Source organism: Gekko japonicus, unplaced genomic scaffold (genome assembly GCF_001447785.1).
Source record: "Gekko japonicus isolate JY-2015 unplaced genomic scaffold, Gekko_japonicus_V1.1 scaffold76, whole genome shotgun sequence".
In the NCBI taxonomy this organism is placed as follows: Eukaryota; Metazoa; Chordata; class Lepidosauria; order Squamata; family Gekkonidae; genus Gekko; species Gekko japonicus.
This window is the reverse complement of record NW_015166420.1, coordinates 1,243,208-1,262,434: the sequence shown is the minus strand read 5'-3', so window position 1 is coordinate 1,262,434 and position 19,227 is coordinate 1,243,208. Positions and strand designations below refer to the sequence as shown.

Here is a 19,227-nt window from a genome sequence, read left to right as displayed (position 1 = left end):
CCAGGTTTGGAAATACCTGGAGATGTGAAGGTGGAGCCTGAGAGGACGGGGTTTAGGGAGGACAGGAACCTCGGTAAGGTACAATGTCATGCAGTCCACCTTCTGAAGCAGCCACTGGCTCCAGCAGAAGTGGAATAAATATTTTAAACAAGTAAGCAAGTAAGTGATTTATGTAGCCTGAAGATCAGCTGTAATTTCGGGAGATCTCCATCCCCCATTCTATGGCACTGTGTGTAGAATAGCCAGGAGATCCTAAGATTGTCTGGCAGCCGGGAGTTCCAGCTCTTTTAGGGTTAAGCACCACTAGGTGGCGAGCTAGACTTGTTGTTCTTAAGGCAAGAGACGTTTCAGAGAAGGTTTGCTATTGCCTGCCTCTGTGTCACGCTCCTGGTATTCCCTGGAGGTCGCCCATCCAAATACTAGCCAAGGCCGACCTTGCTTAGCTTCTGAGATCTGATGAAATTGGGCTATCCAGGTCAGGGCTGGAGGATGGTAACCCCATGGGGCCTCTTTAGGACCTCCCTGCCCTCCCCAAATACTTCTTGCCTTCTGTTCTTATCCGCAAGTGTGCCACAGTGGGGAGTGTGTGGGGTGGACTGGTGGCTGAATGACCAGGGTGAAGAGGTGTTGGGGAGGAGAATCGAAGGAAGTGGGAATTCTACTTACGCCGGGATCTCATTGGTCAGTTGGCTTGAAAATAAAGAAACAAAGACATTCAGGAGAAGAGACATGGAGAAAGGGAGGGGGTAAGAGAGAGAGGCAGAGACGCAGACAGACAGATGAACAGAACAAGAGAAGGAAAAACACACATTCTCCAAAGGGATTGCAAAAAGTCAACCAGTGGCAGTCTACATAGTCATCCATGCCCGGAATTCTCTTGAGCTGAGCACTGACCCTAGCAAGAGAATATATAAGGAGGTGTCTACCCCAAAGAGGTTACGCAGACAAGAGGAACTAGCGGAGACCAAGACATACCCAAACAACTATTCATCAGACAAGAGAACACAACACACAGAATGGTGCGCAGACAAGATGGGTGGGAGAAAGAGGGCAGCACTGATGCTGCTGTTTTAGACATGAAATCTAAATGGCCGGGTTCTATTGCCGCTGTCTAGAGGCTGTGTGTACCTTTAAAACACCAATACCCTGCAGAGAAACAATGTGGGAAGGTCACAGCTCTCATGAGCTATGTGTGGCCCCCCCCCCCCCCCAGGCCTTTGGCGGAACCATTGCTGGAAATGGAATGGTGTGCTAGGTGGACCACTGGCCTGATCCAGCAAAGCAGATTTGTACGTTCAGGGGTTTGTTTTAAAAACAAGACTGAATCCTTTGTTTTGGGCAACGGTACTGACAGTTGCATTCCGTCTCCTCTGCAGGGACTCGGGCAAAGCCACAAAAAAAAAAGCAATTAAGGCTGAATCTGAGAAGGGGCATGGTGTGTGTTCACCTGCCAACCTTCTGTCGCTGCGAGAGATGACAATTCATCCATGAGCTTGTGGTTCTGCTGGAAAGGAATGATGGCCGCAGTGTGGCTTTAATGAATCACAGAGTTCAGGAGCTAGAAGGGCTGAGAAAACTCATCAACTCCACAGTCCTGCTCCAGGGCAAAGCCACCCACCTTACTAGTCTTCTCTCTTCAGAGAGTCAGTCTGGTGTAGTGGTTAAGGGCGCGGACTCTAATCTGGGAGAACCGGGTTTGAGTCCCCACTCCTCCAATGGAGGTGCTGGCTGCCCTTGGGCAAGCCACAGTTCTCTCAGAGCTGTTCTCTCAAGGACAGTCCTGGAAAGAGCTCTCTCAGCCCCACCTACCTCACAGGGTGTCTGTTGTGGGGAGGGGAAGGGAAGGAGATTGTAAGCCACTCTGACTCCGTGTGAAGGGCGGGGTATAAACCCAGTCTCTTCTCTTCTACTAAAGAGTCTGACCTATAGAATCCGGAATGCTGTGCACTGCATAAGGGATTCCAAGACAGTCAAAACGCCACATTCCAGGGAGGTTGGCCAGGCCACGCCCTACAGCAGGAGTCCCCAACCTTTTTCCAGCTCGTGGGCAGCCTTGGAATTTCGACACTGGATGGCGGGTGTGTCACAACACGGCTGCCCCAAGAGCAGGGCTTTTTTTGTAGATAAAGCCCAGCAGGAACTCATTAGCATAATAGGCCACACCCAACAGCAGAAACACATTAGCATATTAGGCCACACCCCTGATAGCACAGCTCATTGGCATATTAGGCCACACCCCCATGTTACCAGAAGTGTGCTCATACAGCCACACCCACCTTTTGCTGCTTATTCTTTTTACCTTGTTTGTTGTCCAAACCCAGGGCCTTTTTTTGTAGAAGGAACTCCTTTGCATGTTAGGCCACACACCCCTAATGTAGCCAATCCTAATGAGTTTCTGATGCTGGGTGTGGCCTATTATGCTAATGAGTTCCTGCTGGGCGTGGCCAACTTGGGAGCCAGCCGGAACTCCGTTCCTGTGCGTTCCTGCCCAAAAATAGCCCTGCCCAAGAGGTAGAGCCAACCGCAAAATCTCAGGGAGGGAACTCATGCACAACTCTAGCAGTAAACCTTCAGCGTTTCAGGCAGAAGCTCAGTTTAACAGGATGGCTTTTAAAATGAACATCTTGTTTAAGGACGGACATATTGGTTTTTTGCATACACACAGCTTGTCTTCAGCCGTACAGTGAAGATCCTTGTGCTGTGGTGGCTGCTGCCGCCGCCGCCACCAAAGCAATTTCGTGAAAATCTGCACAGCCAGTCTGATCTCCAGTCAGAAGCCCCACTGCCAGTGTTCCCTCTAAGCTGGGTTAGTGTGAGCTAGCTCACCGTTCTTTAGCCTCCGGCTCACACATTTTTGTCTTAGCCCAGGAAGGATGGCTCCAGAGCAAACCAATTTTTGCAGTAGCCAAATGGCTTGCTCACAACTGTAATGCCAGGAGCTCACAGAGTAGGATTTTTGCTCACAAGATTCCACAGCTTAGAGGGAGCATTGCACCTCCTGATGGCCCCTGGTATTTTTGGCCACTGTGTGACAAGAGTGTTGAACTGGATGGGCCACTGGCCCGATCCAACATGGGCTTCTCTTATGTTCTTAAGCCTTTGGGACGAAATCCCCAACTGGCCCTACTCCCTTTCTAAAAACACTTGGTGGGCCAGTTTGGTGTAGTGGAGAACCGGGTTTGAGTCCCCACTCCTCCACTTGCACCTGGCTGGATGACCTTGGGTCAGTCACAAGCTCTGGCACAGCTGTCCTCGAAAAAGAGCAGTTTGTGTCAGAGCTCTCTCAGCCCCACCCACCTCACAGGGTGTCTGTTGTGGGGAGGGGAAGGGAAAGGAATTTGTAAGCCGCTCTGAGACGCTGAGTGAAGGGCGGGATATAAATCCAATCTCCTCTCCTCCTCCTCCCAGGGAAGGTGTCAGCGGGGACTGTGGTGACAACAGGCACCTTGTTGGGGAACTTTGTTCTACTGGGTCAGGCCCCTGGCACCTGAAAGATGCCTTCTCAGCAAGCTGAATCATAGACTGGGCGTGTCCTTTCCACTCCGAGGACAACAATATCACAGCAGCCCATCCGGACTCTCAATTTTTAAAGGTTCCAGGTTTGCCTGCTTCTGACAACACTCCCACGTCCAACAGAGATGCTTTACCTCTGGGTCACGGCATTGTGGTATTCGATGTACGTCCTGCCGTCGAAGGCGATGGCCTCTGAGTCTCCTGCTGCTTTCTCGATGATGACTGAAAGGGAGACAAGGACACGAAGGCTGGTGGTTACAGAGCTCGGGCGGAAGAATAAACTTCCAGGCTGGAATTCATGGGAAACACGCTCATGTACTGCCAGCATAGGGTCTAAACATCCTTAAATGCATTTCAGATGGTTGGTGGCTTTGGACCATGCACGTTCCATGTGCAGTTTGAGGGAAGGAGCAGCCGTGGCAACTGTGGCCACCCTACAGACTGTGGGATGTGGGGGTGACTTCTGTCCCCCTCCACTCGAAACCAAAGAGCACCTGTCCTGGACGGCGGAGAGCCTTACATCTTTCCCCTCCTGCCCCCTCTCAACTCATATTCATTCCTGACTGTTTTTCTCTCCAACGGCTATGTTTCACCTTCTTGCAGCTCTCCTTGCGTCTTTAATCCGTCTTTATCCCCTGCGAGCCCTCTTCAATGACAAAAGTAAACTCGTAAGCTCTTCATGGGCACAGAGCCGTTTTTATCCATTTAAGCCAGTGACATTCAGTGGCTCAGGAGCCACCTGTGGCTCTCTGACATGCCACCTGTGGCTCTTCTGAGCCCTGTTCTCCAACGTGGCACATGCCCACATCTGAGGTTTATAAAACAGTAATCTTGGTTCGCTCTCTCTCTCTCTCTGGTCGAAGCAACTTCCACCCACTCCGCTGCCTGCAGAATGACCCTGGGATTATGCAGTTAACCTTCAGACGGCAGGTCGAGACCATTTTATTTCAGAAGGATTTTGAGATGGACTGAATTTGAGAATCGAGTTCAGCCGCTGGGGCTTAGTCTCGCCTTCCCTTTTGCTTTTCCTGCATTATTCTTTTAACTGTTCCCGGGTTTGTTATTTATGGTGTGGCTTGACCTTCTTAAGTCATGCTGTAAGCTGCTTTTTGGGTCCAAAAGCGGGACATAAATTTTTGAAAGGATAAAAGACAAATATTTCAAACTATAAATATGTGAAATTCTGGCTTTTCTGACTGTTGGTTTAGACCAGGACCGATTTCCCACAAGCCACTGCTCTGCCCTCACTTTTCCCTTCCCCCTGATTGTATTCATCATTTTTTTTTTGAGGATCGAGAAGATGCGGGGGAAATCGGGCGAAGTTGCGGGTCAAAATGCGGCCGCGCAGCAAATAGTGGGAAACTGACGAATACAGTCGGGGGAAAGGGAAGAGCAAGGGCGGAGCAGCAGCTTGTGGGAAATCGGTCCAGGACTCCTGCTTGCCTATTCGACTCACGTCCCATTCAACTGACTGCTGTCTCTCCCTGTCCCCAAAACTGTGACCTCCCCGACGGCCCTCGGCTCTGTTCCTAAGAACCACCAGGATATTGGTCCCCCGTCCTCTTCCAGGCAACCCCGTCCTCACCTTTTTCACAGTGGGCACCAAAGAAGCCCCTCTGGCATGAGCATTCGTAGCTCTCCAGGCGGGGGCTGCACATGCCCCCGTTCTGGCAAGGGCTCGGCTTCTGGGTGCACGGGTGAGAGTGGAAGGTGGAGATCTCAATGGCGCTGAGGATGCTCTCTTCCTTCAGGACCGGGATGCCTTTTATGGATATCTGAGCCGTCACAGAGGTGGAGGGGGGGAAAAGGAACAAGACTTTAGTGGCGAGGCACCGGAAAAATAGTAAGCAACCCTCGTCGGTTATGTGCTTTAATAATTTATGGGAATACCTGGTCATGGACAAAAGTATCAGACGTTATATCCTTGGCAGAGAATCCAGAGTTCCATTCAAATTTCTTGGAACGTTGGTTTCCCTTTCTTGAATGTATGGAAAGACACAGTAAGCTGAAAAAGGCACTTCCAGATATCATTTGAAGGCTAGAGCTATACATACTGAATAGCTGTTTGGTTTTATTGCTCTTGTACTTTTTGTGTTTTTAATTATGTTTTTATTGTAGTGGTTTCCTAATAGCATGTGCTACTGTAAATTGTTGCTATATTATATAAATAAAAGTTATTTATTTTGAACAAAAATTGGGATGAACAAACACACCCAATGGGGACATCTCACCACCGGAGGGATAATTGTATTTAATCTCTTCTGAACGGGCAAGAAATAGAGACACGGACCACCATGGTGTTGTTTTTAACTGAGATTTTAACAAACGCAAGTAGCCACGGCTGTGAGTTGGACAGAGCCAAAACGACGAGAACGGCGAGATGGACGAGCCGCCTTACCTTCTGGATGGCCCCGTCAAAGCTGGTGGAGATGGCTGCGGCACGGGCCAGTCGGCTGAAATCGGGCGCTCCCCCAACATACAGGGGCTCCTTCAGGTTCAGGTGGGCATGAGGTAACTGGACAGGTAGAACAGGGGAGGGGGGAGTGAGAAAGAAGACAATGCAGGTTGGAACGCCGTTGTCTCCCCACCCTGGGACGAAGAGTGCAGAACTCCCCTTGAAAGGAAGAACCGAGCACTAATGCAGTAGAAAAGGAGAATTAATGCAGTAGAAAAGTGCCAGAGCCCAGTAACACTTTAAAGACTCACGGAAGCTCCTCCCCTGCCACAAATTTTGCCAGTCTTCGAGGTGCTCCTGGGCTCTTGCTCTTTTCTACTGCTGCCGACAGACTAACACGGCTGCCCGTCTTGGTGTATCCCCAAGAACTAATGGTAACAAAAGGTATACGGGATACCTCCAGGATGGCACAGCCCGAACCCAGGGCCCACACATTTTTATGCTTATTTTTTTGGGTTCTTCTCCTCGTTTCCTGCCCAGCTTGAGACTGGGGTTCTCTAACAGCTGTCTCATTTATGGTCGGGCTGTTCCTCAGCATCCACGCACGGTGCTGGCAAGCTTTCCTGCGGGGTGATTTTGCCCAGCCCGCGCTGCTGTTAAAAGCATAGGGACGGAGATTATCTTACCCTTGGCCTCTGACCAGGGCTTGCCCCTGTACTCTGCTTCCACTTTTCCTTTTAACCCACTGGCCGGGCTGGGTCGATTGAGCAGCACCCCTGTTGTGACCCCCCGACCCCCTTCAAAGGTGACCTGGAGCCATGCAGCGGGCTTCTTTCTGAAGATGTGCTGAAACCGAAGGGAGCTCCGGCAGAGGAAGAAAGGAAGCATCAACAGAGGATGAGGATCAGACACAGAGATCACTCACTCGGCTCTCCTCTGCCAAGGTCCCCGGCTGCTCCGGTTCCTGGGCTGGGCTACAGGCCGCTCAGTGCTCCACTCCCCCACTGAGCCCTCTGCCACTCGGGGCACGCTTGGCCCAGGGTTCAATCTCTGGCATCTCACTTGCAAAAAAATATCTCCCACAGGCTGCATTCAGATGTCAGTTTTAAGCCCAGGTGCGCACAAACTGGACTTGTTCCCGAGCTCACCTGCACACCTTGTCCCTCTCTCCTTCCCCCTCCCTTCTTGCGCAGGGAATTCTGGTTAGAAACTAACTGCAGCCAAGGCTCCCTCTAAGCTGCGGAGTCCTGTGAGCAGAAATTCTACGTCGTGAGCGACTGGCATTAAAGTTGTGAGCGAGTGATTTGGCTGCTGCATAAATCAGTTTGCTCTGGAGCCCCATCCTTCCTGAGCTAAGACAACAATCTGCGAGCTGGAGGCTAAAAAACTGTGAGCTATCTCACACTAACTCAGAGGGAACACTGACTGCAGCTACCTGTGCCATACAAAGGCAGGAGCTTCTGTTAACCAAAGTTACTCTCCATACAGGCACTCAGGATTCAGCGTCAGCTCCGGTTTAGAATCCCAGTTGGCAAAGGGGAAACTAATTTCAGTATGCCCGCGTGGTCGCATTTGTGTGTTATGGGTAACTGCATTTTATCGCATTGTCTGTTTTTGCTGTTGTATGCATTATATTGTTTTTATTGCATTGCTTTCTGTTTTTGTAATCTAGTTTTTTTTGTCTGCATTGGTGTGGTACGTATAATGCTTTTATCCCATTGATTGTTGTATGTATTACACTGTTTTGTTTGGCAGTTTGAGACCCGAGTGCTGCATGATGGAGTGAGCTCTCATCTCTAGTCCCAGCTCCTGCCAACCTAGCAGTTTGAAAGCAAGAAATTGCAAGTAGATATTTAGGTACCGCTTCAGTGGGAAGGTAACAGCATTCCGTGAGCCTCAGCATCTAGTTATGCTGGCCACATGACCACAGAGATGTCTTCAGACAGCGCTGGCTCTTCAGCTTGGAAACAGAGATGAGCACCGCCCTCTAGAGTCAGATTCGACTGGCTTTCGAGCAAGGGAAACCTTTACCTTTACTAGTATGGATTACCCTAGATTGGAGCACAGTGGCACCTTACAGACCAATAAGATGTTCAGGGTATAAGCTCTCGAGAGAACAAGCTTCAGATACCCTTGGTCAGAATATGGATGCGTATTTCCTTGTTTGCATTGCCTTGTTTATTGTACGTATTGTACTCTCTTTATTGCACTGCCTTCCAATTCTTCAGAATTGTTCAGAACAATGGACCTGCCCGGAGCTGAATAGGGGCGCAGGCTTCTTCTCTCACAGCAGATGCTAAATTTCTGCCCCCAAGCATTTCCCCTCCGCTCTAATCAAGCGGATTATAAACTGCATTGCACCTCTGCACCCTTTACTACAAGAATTCTTTCCAACACCCCTCCCACCTTCTGACTAGGATCAGGCCCGTAGCCAGGATTTTGTGGCTTGTGGGGCAGATTTTTTTTTTCTGGTGGGGCTGAAGTTCTCAGTGCAGAAAGAAAAGCCATGTAGCCAATACAAAACTTTTACCAGGAGAGGTCTCTAATTTGCAAGCTGTCAAACACTTTAGATGACAGTTCTCAGCTGCTGCAAGTTAATCCCTTCTGCCAGCCTAAGCAACACTTCTGATGACAAGCTGGTAGTTGGAGGTGATGACTTCTAGAGTCAAGAAGGCTAACAGGCAGAAAGACTCTCTTAACGGAGACCAGTTTCTTGACACAGAGAAGGGATCCTAGAGGTCACCTACTCCAACCCCCTTGCTCAGTGCGGGAATTAGTCAACTACAGCACCCCACTCTGCTTAAAGGAGTGCATGCCTTTAAAAATGATTGCAAAAAGCATTTACAGGAGAAATTCTTGTGGGGCTTTAAGAAAGAAGGCAGAGCCCCCCAAAGCCCCACAGTAGCTACAGGCTTGACTAGGATAAAAGGACTCAAGAGATCTCCATTTCCGCTTTATTCGTGTCTGACCAAGGGAAGTTAGACTCTCAAAGCTGATACCCTGAAACTCTTGTGGCTTGTAAGGTGCGGCTGGACCTGAACCGAACTGTCCTTCCAATTCTGTAATCCACCTCAACTCTCGCAGAGGAAGGTGGAGTATAACTTCAGTTAGCAAACGAACTGGAGCAACTTGCTCACCAGGATTCTCCGTGCAAGAAGAGTACAGCAACGGAGGGACGTGGATGTGAGCCAGCAACAAGCCAGACATCGAATTTTCATGTCAGGTAAAAGTGACATCTGAATGCAGCCCCGGTGGACCATAAGTTAGTCCTCACAGAGTCGGAAGTCCTTAGAGAGCCACTGGCACCAGTGCTACAAGGGCTAGGTGCTCTGGATGGATAAAACAACTCTGTGGGGTTCCTGCCGCACCAGCGGCCCGACAATCCATGCCCTCACCTTCTATTGGCCAGGTGGAGGGTCATTAGCGGCATGCCCTTTTGGGTGATAGCCCCACAATCGTAGGAGCTTCCCTGCAGCGGTTTGCCTGATGCCTGATCTGCTAAGCTTCAAGCACCCGCTGGAAACTCTGTTCCTCATCAAGGCATTCGTTGTTTTTACTTAAGATTTCATTTATCTACTTCTTATTTAGTGATGTTTTAGATTTTTTTTTCCAAATGGGATTCGGAGTTTGTTATTGTGAACATTTCCATGGAGAGGGCAGCTAACTGAAACAAAATGAATTGTCCTCCTAAGTCCCCCCACACAATTTTTTATACAGCACGCCCCCTCCCATAAATATCGCCTCTGGCCCCGAGTGATGGCGTTACCCCCCCCCGCACACACGCACACCATCCGCGTTAAAAGGCTATCTAATGCTCAATGACATTACAAATGGAAAATGACTCAACTCGTTGAAATGGAAGGGAGAGAAAAAGGAGGGGGGGGGGAGGAAACAAAACATACCCGCCGAAATAAAGCATCTAGTCTAACAAAAGAGAAACGAAACAAAAAAGCCGGCGACTTTTGTGAGATGGGAAGTGCAGGCGGGTGAAGACGATGAAGAGGTTACTGGCGTTTGGATGGAGGGAGCGGAGGCAGAGAGAGGATGCGTCGGTGCTGGGTGAGATGAAGGAGAGGACCATAATACTTATCTTTACCTTACGGGATTTCTGAAATCCAGACAGCAGGGAGGAGAGGGGGGAGGAGGAGGAGGAGGAGGAGGAGGAGTGGGGAAAGGAAGAAACACAAACGGGTATCAAAAAAAAGAGAGAGAGAGAGAGAGAGAGACAAAACAGAGATCAGTACACTGTCACACAGAGGGTTGCTGCCAGCACTAAACTCCAACCCATACCCTTGTTAGTGGGCCACCGAGAAAGAGAAGGCACAGAATGGAGCAGCTGGGGGGGGGGGAGAGAAGGGAGGAATGCGCCTGGCTCCGGTAGATGTGCGGCTGCTTCTTTTAGGAAAGGAAGCTTTAAAGCCAAAGGAAGCTTGGAAGAGCAGAAAAAGGAGCACACGTAAAAGATCAGACACGAGCCACAGGCATCCTCTGTTCCCTTTGTGGTGCGTCCTGTCATTTCCCCCCCCCCTTTCCGCCGCAGCTCCGCACCCAAGGCCTGTTCCCATTCCCAGCTTTAAAAAGGAGAAGAACCCGCTTGGTCTGATATTATTTGGGCTGTATGGGTCCAGGCAGGGCTTTTTTTTATAGAAAAAGCCCAGCAGGAACTCAGTAGCATAATAGGCCACACCCCTGACACCACAGCTCATTAGCATATTAGGCCGCAGGCCCCTATTGCCAGAAGTGTGGTCATCCAGCCACACCCACCTTTTCCTTCTTATTCTGTTTACCTTGTTTGTTGTCAAAACCCAGGGCCTTTTTTTGTAGCAGGGACTCCTTTGCATGTTAGGCCAATCCTAATGAGTTTCTGATGCTGTTGGGTGTGGCCTATTATGCTAATGAGTTCCTGCTGGGCGTGGCCAACTCGGGAGCCAGCCGGAACTCCGTTCCGGTGCGTTCCTGCCCAAAAATAGCCCTGGGACCAGGGGTCCAGAGAAGCCCACTGAGAATGGGGAAGAGGCCTGGCGTCGGCCTTCCTGGATGGCTTTTAATTAAGCTATCTGCCCCCAAAGGGAAGGCTTTTCGGAATGACCCGGGCGTCAAAGAAACCCAGAGGATCCTGGGAAGGTCTTAGGGCACGCAGTCGGTTTACAAGGTGGGGAGGAAGCGGGTGGGGAGAATGGTGCTTTTAAGTAGGGGATGGATAAAACAGAGATGGGGAAAGCACCAAAAAATAAAAGGGAGCGGCCGAAATGATCAAGGGTCTGGACTGCTGGTCCTACAAGGATACACAAAAACATTTTCGTTTGGGGAACAGAACAAAGTTTGAGTCCAGCGGCACTTTTAAGACCAACAACGTTTAATTCTGGGTATAAGCTTTTGTGTGCACGCACACAAAAGCTTATACCCAGAATTAAACGTTGTTGGTCTTAAAGGTGCCGCTTGACTCAAACTTTGTTCTGTTGCTTCAGACCAGCACGGCGACCCACCTTCGTTTGGGGGAAACAAAGATGAGAATTTGTTTGCAGCCACTCTCAGAGAGCTAGGACTCTCAGGGGTCACCCACCGACACTGAATCGGGGCAGGCAAAAAGGCAACGTTTCTTCACTCTGTGACTATTTAATTTTACGAATTCCAGGGATGCAAGAGGATAGGGAACAGGGGTCCCCCCACCTTTTTGAGCCTGTGGGCACCTTTGGAATACTGACAAAGGATGGGGACCCCAATCACAAAAACGGCTGCGGCGGCAGGTCAACCGAACCGTAAAACGTCAGGGCTCAAGATTATGTCCCAGTTTAATAGCACCTTTTCAACATTCGAGGCAGGAGCTCTGCTGAATGGGATTGGCTTTTAATCTGCACAGCCAGTCAGAAGCCCCGCTGGGGAAAAGCCACACCTAGCCCCGCCCATTTTCTAAAAGCGCTTCGGCGGGTACCATGGCACCCCTGGGCCCCTGGTGTAGGCTGTCCAAGTTCAGAGGCTGTGTATCCCTGAATACCCCGAGAACAAACCAGGGGGCGGGCTTCTTCTGACTCCATGCCCCAGGGCTATTTTTGGGCAGGAACGCACAGGAACGGAGTTCCGGCTGGCTCCTGAGTTGGCCACGCCCAGCAGGGACTCATTAGCATAATAGGCCACACCCAACAGCAGGAAATCATTAGGATTGGCTACATCAGGGGTGTGTGGCCTAACATGCAAAGGAGTTCCTGCTACAAAAAAAGGCCCTGGGTTTTGACAACAAACAAGGTAAACAGAATAAGAAGCAAAAGGTGGGTGTGGCTGGATGACCACACTTCTGGTAACATGGGGGTGTGGCTTAATATGCTAATGAGTTTCTCCTGTTGGGTGTGGCCTATTATGGTAATGAGTTCCTGCTGGGCTTTTTCTACAAAAAAAGCCCTGCTGTGCCCTTTCACGAACTCCTCGGAGATCCATGGTGCCTGGAAATACTACGTTCAGCCGGGTTTTTTTTTTTTTTTTAAAGGCGGTGCCGGAACTCTCAGGAAGGAAATGAAGCTTTCAGTCTGTATACTGACTCATGAGGTTTTAAACATTTTAAAAATAATTTTGTCAGAGAGGTCCCAGAACTCCATTCCAGTGCGTTCTCCCAGAAAGATGCTCAGCTAGACAGACCGTTGGGGCTACTCCACCAGGACTCTTCTTATTGTCTGAAAAACACCGAACTAAATGGTTTGAGGTGCTTAGGGAGATCTCGGCAATTGTCCCAAACGTCTGGCGAGGCTTGTCTGAGCTGGAGAGAGAGCACTGCCTAAACCGTTGACTTTGGGCTTTACTTGCTGTTCTGCCTACAAGAAGCCACCCTAACCCATTTCAGGGGGGGAAACAAACAAACGTCCTTCGCTATCTGGGCTTCAGGGGATGCGCCCACTTACCGGAGACTCCCCCATGATCCGTTCACCGTTATTTATTCTCATCACGCCTTTGCGTCCGTTCCTCTCCAGCAAGACGCTGATCCAGGTGTTCAGTGGGATCGGTTCTTTGCTCCTGGGAAGGGCATGGTGAATGTATGAGAGGAGTAGGAGGAGGAAAAGAAGACCTGGATTTATACCCTGCCCTTCACTCAGAGCGGCTTACAATTTCCTTCCCTTCCCCTCCCCACAACAGACACCCTGTGAGGTGGGCAAGGCTGAGAGAACTCTGTTTATGGCCCCTCTCCCAGTGCCTGCTGTCAGATAATATTATTGGGCACTGGAGCACCTACAGGCATCTGATAGGGGGCATCGGGTTTGATGATATTCTCTACTGTGCCATTGACTGTTTTATTGTTTTATGGACTGCATGCTGTTAGCCGCCCTGAGTCCACTTGTGGGATAGAGTCGGGTATAAGTTGAATTAATAACAACCACCCCCACCCCCCATCCAGGCTAGGAACGTACTTGATCACAGCGGCTCCTTTCCCAAGGTCGTATCTGTACTCCAGGTAGCCGTCGTGCAGGGCCAGGGAGATGAAGTCCCCTCTGCCGTCTGTCTTCTGCCCGTTGTAGAAGATCATGCCACTTGGGGTCTTGGTCAGGAACACAATTTCCATGGTCATCTTGTCCCTAAGGAAGAAAACAGCTGGCTCTCAGCTGTGGCTTCCCAGCCATTCTCCGCCTGGCAGAACGATGGCAACTCAGCGGGAACGCTCCCTCTAAGCCGTGGAGCAACCAATTCTACTTTGTGAGTTGCTGGCATCAAAGTTGTGAGCGAGCGATTTGGCGACTGCATAAATTAGTTTGCTCTGGAGCCCTCCTTCCTGAGCCAAGACAAAAATGGCTAAAGAACTGGGAGCTAGCTCACACTAACTCAGCTTAGAGGGAACACTGCTCAGTGGTGTCGTTTCACTGGAGTCTCGCTGGCGCCAGGGGAGATGCAGTGGCTAAAAAGACACCCGAGAATCCCATCATGTTCACCCCCAGGAATCCCTGAGAGGGCCGTGAGTGTCAACATTGCTAAGTTACAACTCTCAACGATTATGTTTCAGAAATATCGATCGTGAACGCCGTTTGGCAGTTTCCCTCTGACTAAACCTCCTACCAGATGAAGCAGGAAGGGGACTCAGTCTAGGAGGGGATGGCTATCTACCACGTCATCACTTCCTTCTTACCCTTACTTACTTAGCCTATGAAGCTCTTGCACGGCTTGGGACCGCAATATCTCTTGGAGCGCCTCTCCCAGCCTCAACCTACCCAGAGCCTACCCGGACACCATGCTCAACCTCTGGGGCCTTCCTCTGGGTGCCAACTCCTCAAGAGGCTCGGAGGGTGGCAACTAGGGGGAGGGCCTCTTTGGTGGTGGCCCCCCGTTTTCAGAACAACCTCCCTGCTGCGGCCTGCCTGGCGCCAAATTTGCCATCTCTTTGGCGCCCGGTTAAGACAGCCCTCTTTGCGGAGGCCTTTAAAGACCTCCCCGGTCATGCAGAGGCCTGATACGATTAGCCAGGTACTTTTCTTCCACTTTCGGTTAGGTCTCTTTGGGTCTGGTCTACTGTGTTTAATGTTTTTTTAATGTGATCTTATATTAATTTTTAATTCTTAACATCTTATCTGCTGTATTTTACTGTTTGTATACTTGCAAACCGCCCAGAGAGCTTCGGCTATGGGCAGTATAGAAATGAAAATACTAATAATACTAATAATAATTCTATACCATCTTTCTCCTCAATGGGAACCCGAAGCAGCTTATATCATTCTCCTCTGCTCTGTTTTATCTCCACAACAACCTTGTTAGGTAGGCCAGGCTGAGAGCGTGTGACTGGCCCAAGGTCACCCAGCGAGCTTCCATGGCACAAGTGGAGACTTGAACCCAGGTCTCCCAGATCCTAGTCCGACACCTTTAACCACTACACCAGGTCGGCTCACTTAATGATGTGCTTTTGCCTGCAACGTTTCCCCAGCGGGCTTTTAACTGCTCCTAAAATCTAAAAACTGCTGAGAGAGACAGAGACAAATTACTGCTGGCTTTTATATTTCCAAAGGGAAAGGGGCCACTGCATCTCTGTCGCCTTTGGGGCAACCCGACATCTTTTCATACCGCATATCATTAAGTCTGCCTAACTCCACCCTCATTCTCTTTTAAGACTGCTGCTAATGGCCAGCTAGAAGGCTTGGTCTCAGTTTTGGGGTCAGTTCCATTGATCCTAATAAAAGGATTCTCTGTCACTCATTAAGACCTGCAGACGGCAACAGAGTTAAGTGGCTTTATGAAATATCAGGCAAATGAACTGAGAGGCCTTTTCCCTTTGTGGCCTTAAGACTGTGGAACCAGTTGGTTGCTGAATTTTGTGCAACCCAGGAAATGAAGTTTTTTTTTTTTTAAAGAAGGCTTTGAAGACTTCTGTTTACTCAAACCTTCAATGTCTGCTAAGATCAATGACTCACGGCTGCTGGCTTTGATTTCAGGTTAGGACGCTGAATGGAGTGTTAATTGCATTAATTTTGATTTTTCACTTGCTTTAGAAGTCCCCCCTCCTCTGCCCAGCGAGCCGCACATTTGCGACGTAATTAATTCATCTATTAGAACTTTTGGTCCCAAGGTGGGGTTCCAACTATCAAAGGGGGGAAAAATGCAAAAAAACCTCCCAAGAATCAGAAAACCAACGGCAAGAAATATAATGAAACCCAGCTATCTAGAGTGACACGCTGCAAAGTTCAGGGCCACTGCAGAAGTAGCTAGGGAAACAGCAACTTTCTCACCTGGCACCTAAAGAAAAACAAGCTTATTGCTGGGCAAACAGCTGTCGGGAAAGAGCAATTTCCACAGTCAAGGTGCCACAACTGAAAAGGCCCTGTCTATGTTGTTAATTCACAGCATGGGCCACGAATCACATCTGAGCCAACAGACAGACTTGTATGGGAAAGAACAATCCTATTACACTACTGTTCCTTTTGGATAATCAATAAAGGTGGCCCTCAGCTTTTCAATACTGCCTGCTCCATTCCTGGATAAAAGGGTATCTGATTGTAAAAACAACTCTCCTTCCTCTCCACTCCCAAAAGAAGGTGTGTTTCCTTGCAGGCTTACGTCCCATTAAACAATAAACCTTTATTTGCAGGGGAAACGTGAAACGAAAACAGATCAACGTACTGTAGCTCCGGCACGAAAGTCTGGAGGCCGTTCAACTCCAGGTAGGAGAATCCGTTGAACTCTGGCAGGAAGGGCACCGTCTGGTCAAGCTCCGTGACTGGTTTGGAGGAGAGAGGGAAAGGAGGAATGTGAAGGAAAAAAGGGAGAGGCGGCATGGGAAGAACGGGCACTGCTGGGGTTGGCTGAGTCCTCCTCTGAGAAAGTGGGCAGCGCCATGCAACCATGAAAGGGGACTCTTTAATTCCGCCCTCCCAGAACCTACACAGAGCCATGCTGGATCAGACCAAAATCCCATCTGATCCAGCGTCTCGTTTCCCACGGCGGTTAACTAGAGGCCCCCAGAAGAAGGGCACGGAGGTCAAAGCTGTTGTATCTCAGGAACTGGCATTTAGAGGTACACTCCATTCCGTCACCATAGAGGAAGCTGTCCTCTATGATTCAGTCACTGAGGGAGGTGCCCTCTGTGCATTTGTCTAAAGGTAAAGGTTCCCTTGCTCGAAACCCAGTCGAGTCCGACTCTAGGGTTGCGGTGCTCATCTCCGTTTCCAAGCCGAAGAGCCCGTGCTGTCCGAAGACATTTCCGTGGTCATGTGGCCGGCATGACTAAACACCAAGGCGCACGGAACACTGTTACCTTCCCACCGAAGTGGTACCTATTTATCTACTTGCAATTTCTTGCTTTCGAACTGCTAGGTTGGCAGGAGCTGGAACTAGAGATGGGAGCTCACTCCATCATGCGGCACCCGGGTCTCGAACTGCTGAACTAGTGACCTTCCACAGCCTGCAGTTCAGCGTCTTAACCACTTGAGCCACCGCAGCTCCCTTGCATTTGTCTAGTCCCCCTTTAAAGCCATCAAGGCTACAGGCCACCCCAGCCTGGATAGCCCAGGCCAGCCCAAACAAATGCCTATTGTTTAATCACTGGATGTGGAACGGTATGGCATAGCCCGATCTTGTCTGATCTTGGACTCTAACCATGGCCAGTACTTGGATGCTCTTTAGCTTGGAGAAACGACGACTGAGGGGTGACATGATTGAGGTTTATAAGATTATGCATGGGATGGAGTAGGTAGAGAAAGAGGTACTTTTCTCCCTTTCTCACGATACAAGAACTCGTGGGCACTCCATGAAACTGCTGAGCGGTCGGGTTAGAACGGATAAAAGGAAGTCCTTCTTCAAGAGTGATTAACACTTGGAATTCGCTACAAGCATGGATGGCTTCAAAAGGGAATTAGATAAGCATATGGAGCAGAGGTCCATCAGTGGCTATTAGCCACAAGGTATAGATAGGGACTCTGGGGCAAGTGAGGCTCTGTCTTCTTGGTGCTTGGGGGAGGCAACAGTGGGAGGGCTTCTAGTGTCCTGGCCCCACGGCCGGACCTCTTGATGGCACCTGGTATTTCTGGCCACTGTGTGATACAGAGTGTTGGCCTGGATGGGCCTTTGGCCTGATCCAACATTGGCATCTCTTATGTTCTTATGGATGAAGGAGAAGAATTGGTGTTTATATCCCGGTTTTCTCTACCTTAAGGCGTTTCAAAGCAGCTTACAATCACCTTCTCTTCCTCTCCCCAGAACAGAGGCAACTAGTGAGTCCGGTGGGGGCTGAGAGCGGAGAGAAAACTGTGACTGGCCTGAGGCCACCCAGCAGGCTTCTTGTGGAGGGGCGTGGAATCGAACCTGGTTCTCCAGATTAGATTCCACTGCTCTTTAACCACTACACCACACGCTGGCTGGCTGGCTGGGGCACCGTCAAGGAAGACCCCGCCGAGGGAGGCCACGGCAAACCACCTCTGCTTCTCATTTGCCTTGAAAGCCCCGTGCTGGGTCGTCATATACATAATATATGTACATATACTATTGCTATGGGATTACGGTCTGACTTGCTTTAGCAAGACTGCTGTGATTGTTCAGACGCTGGGAGAGTCCTTTCTACACAGAAAAAAATGGGATTCAATTTTCTGTAAATAAATACAAGTATTTTGAGGTGGGGTGGGGGGACACACAAATATTTTAAGAGGTAAATGCGTCAGAGTTTACCTGTCTCGCAGAACTCCCCTTCTCGACCCATTGGGCACTCACACTTGGCGCCCCCTTCTGGCAGCACCAGGCAGGTGGCGGAGACATGGCACGGGTTGGGGTCGCAGGGGTTCCTCTCGTCGGCGCAGGTGGGTCCTGGAGGAAGAGAAGGGGCCTGGGAAATGAGGTCGGCTCACGCTTTTCAGCGGGTGTCCTTAGAGTCCGTCTCAGAGCCTCTGCTCTGAGCACCCTGACTGGTGGAATTCATGCAGGATGCGGAATCCGGAAGGGCCCGGGATATAAAGCAGGGACGTGAACCTTTTCCGAGAAAGACACCTGAATTAAAGAAAGCCGGCCAGTGAACACTGCTCTCTCCCGCCCACCTGTGTAGCCGTTGAGGCACTCGCAGTGGAACATCTCTGCCTCCTTGACGTGGCAGAGGCCGCCGTGGTGGCAGGGGTTGGGCTGGCAGGGGTTGTTGCCGCACTCGCCCACGCCGCTCCCGTACAGCACGTCGCTGCCCTTCTCCCGCAGGTCGTACATCTGGTTGTTGACGTCCAGGAGGCGGATACAGCCCTTCAGGCCGGCAGTGACCGAGGTGCGCTCAGCCACCCTGCGGTGGAGGCAAAGAGGAGGAGGTCATAATAATTAATTACTAACGATCGTATGGCAGTGTGTGTGCGGTATCGATAATGACTGTTGTTCATCGAGTGGTCTCCTGGGCAGGCACATATCGGACTACGCGTGTGTGGTCCCATGTGAGTCTGCATAGGAGCCACAAAGGGGAACTACGGTAGAGCTTGCAGGTGAGGTTGATGGGCAGTAGGTTGAGGGCAGACAAAAATAAAAAACGCTAACCCCCCTGAGAGTAACTAACTTGTGGGATCCTTTGTCACAGGATGTGGTGGGGGCCGCTAGTTGAGCTGGCTGTAAAAAGGAGGTAGAGGAAAAGTCACGGAGGAGAAGTCCCTCAACAGCTGTTAGCCACAAGGGCAAAATGGAGCCTCCATGGCCAGAGGCAGTAACCCTCTAGAGCAAGGGTGTCAAACATGCGGCCCGGGGGCCAGATCAGGCCCCCCCCCCCCCGGAGGGCTTCCGTCAGGCCCGTATTGGAACCGGCTATCTTCTGCTGCTTATTATTTATTTATTATTTATTAATTTCGATTTATATCCCGCCTTGCCTGCACAGGCAGGCTCAAGGTGGCATACAACAGGTT

The 19,227-nt window shown here is 50.2% G+C and overlaps 1 protein-coding gene across 1 annotated transcript in view; it reads right to left on the bottom strand.

Moving 5' to 3' along the window:
• AGRN (agrin) overlaps positions 1-19,227 on the bottom strand; it is a 377,914-nt gene that overhangs the window by 11,834 nt on the left and 346,853 nt on the right. The window contains exons 27-34 of the mRNA XM_015411659.1: positions 18,394-18,623; positions 18,032-18,166; positions 15,992-16,088; positions 13,303-13,467; positions 12,799-12,910; positions 5,912-6,028; positions 5,099-5,288; positions 3,648-3,735 (exon numbers count right to left, since the gene is read on the bottom strand). Coding sequence (XP_015267145.1) covers positions 3,648-3,735; positions 5,099-5,288; positions 5,912-6,028; positions 12,799-12,910; positions 13,303-13,467; positions 15,992-16,088; positions 18,032-18,166; positions 18,394-18,623 — 1,134 coding nt within the window. The remainder of the gene's footprint in view (positions 1-3,647; positions 3,736-5,098; positions 5,289-5,911; positions 6,029-12,798; positions 12,911-13,302; positions 13,468-15,991; positions 16,089-18,031; positions 18,167-18,393; positions 18,624-19,227) is intronic.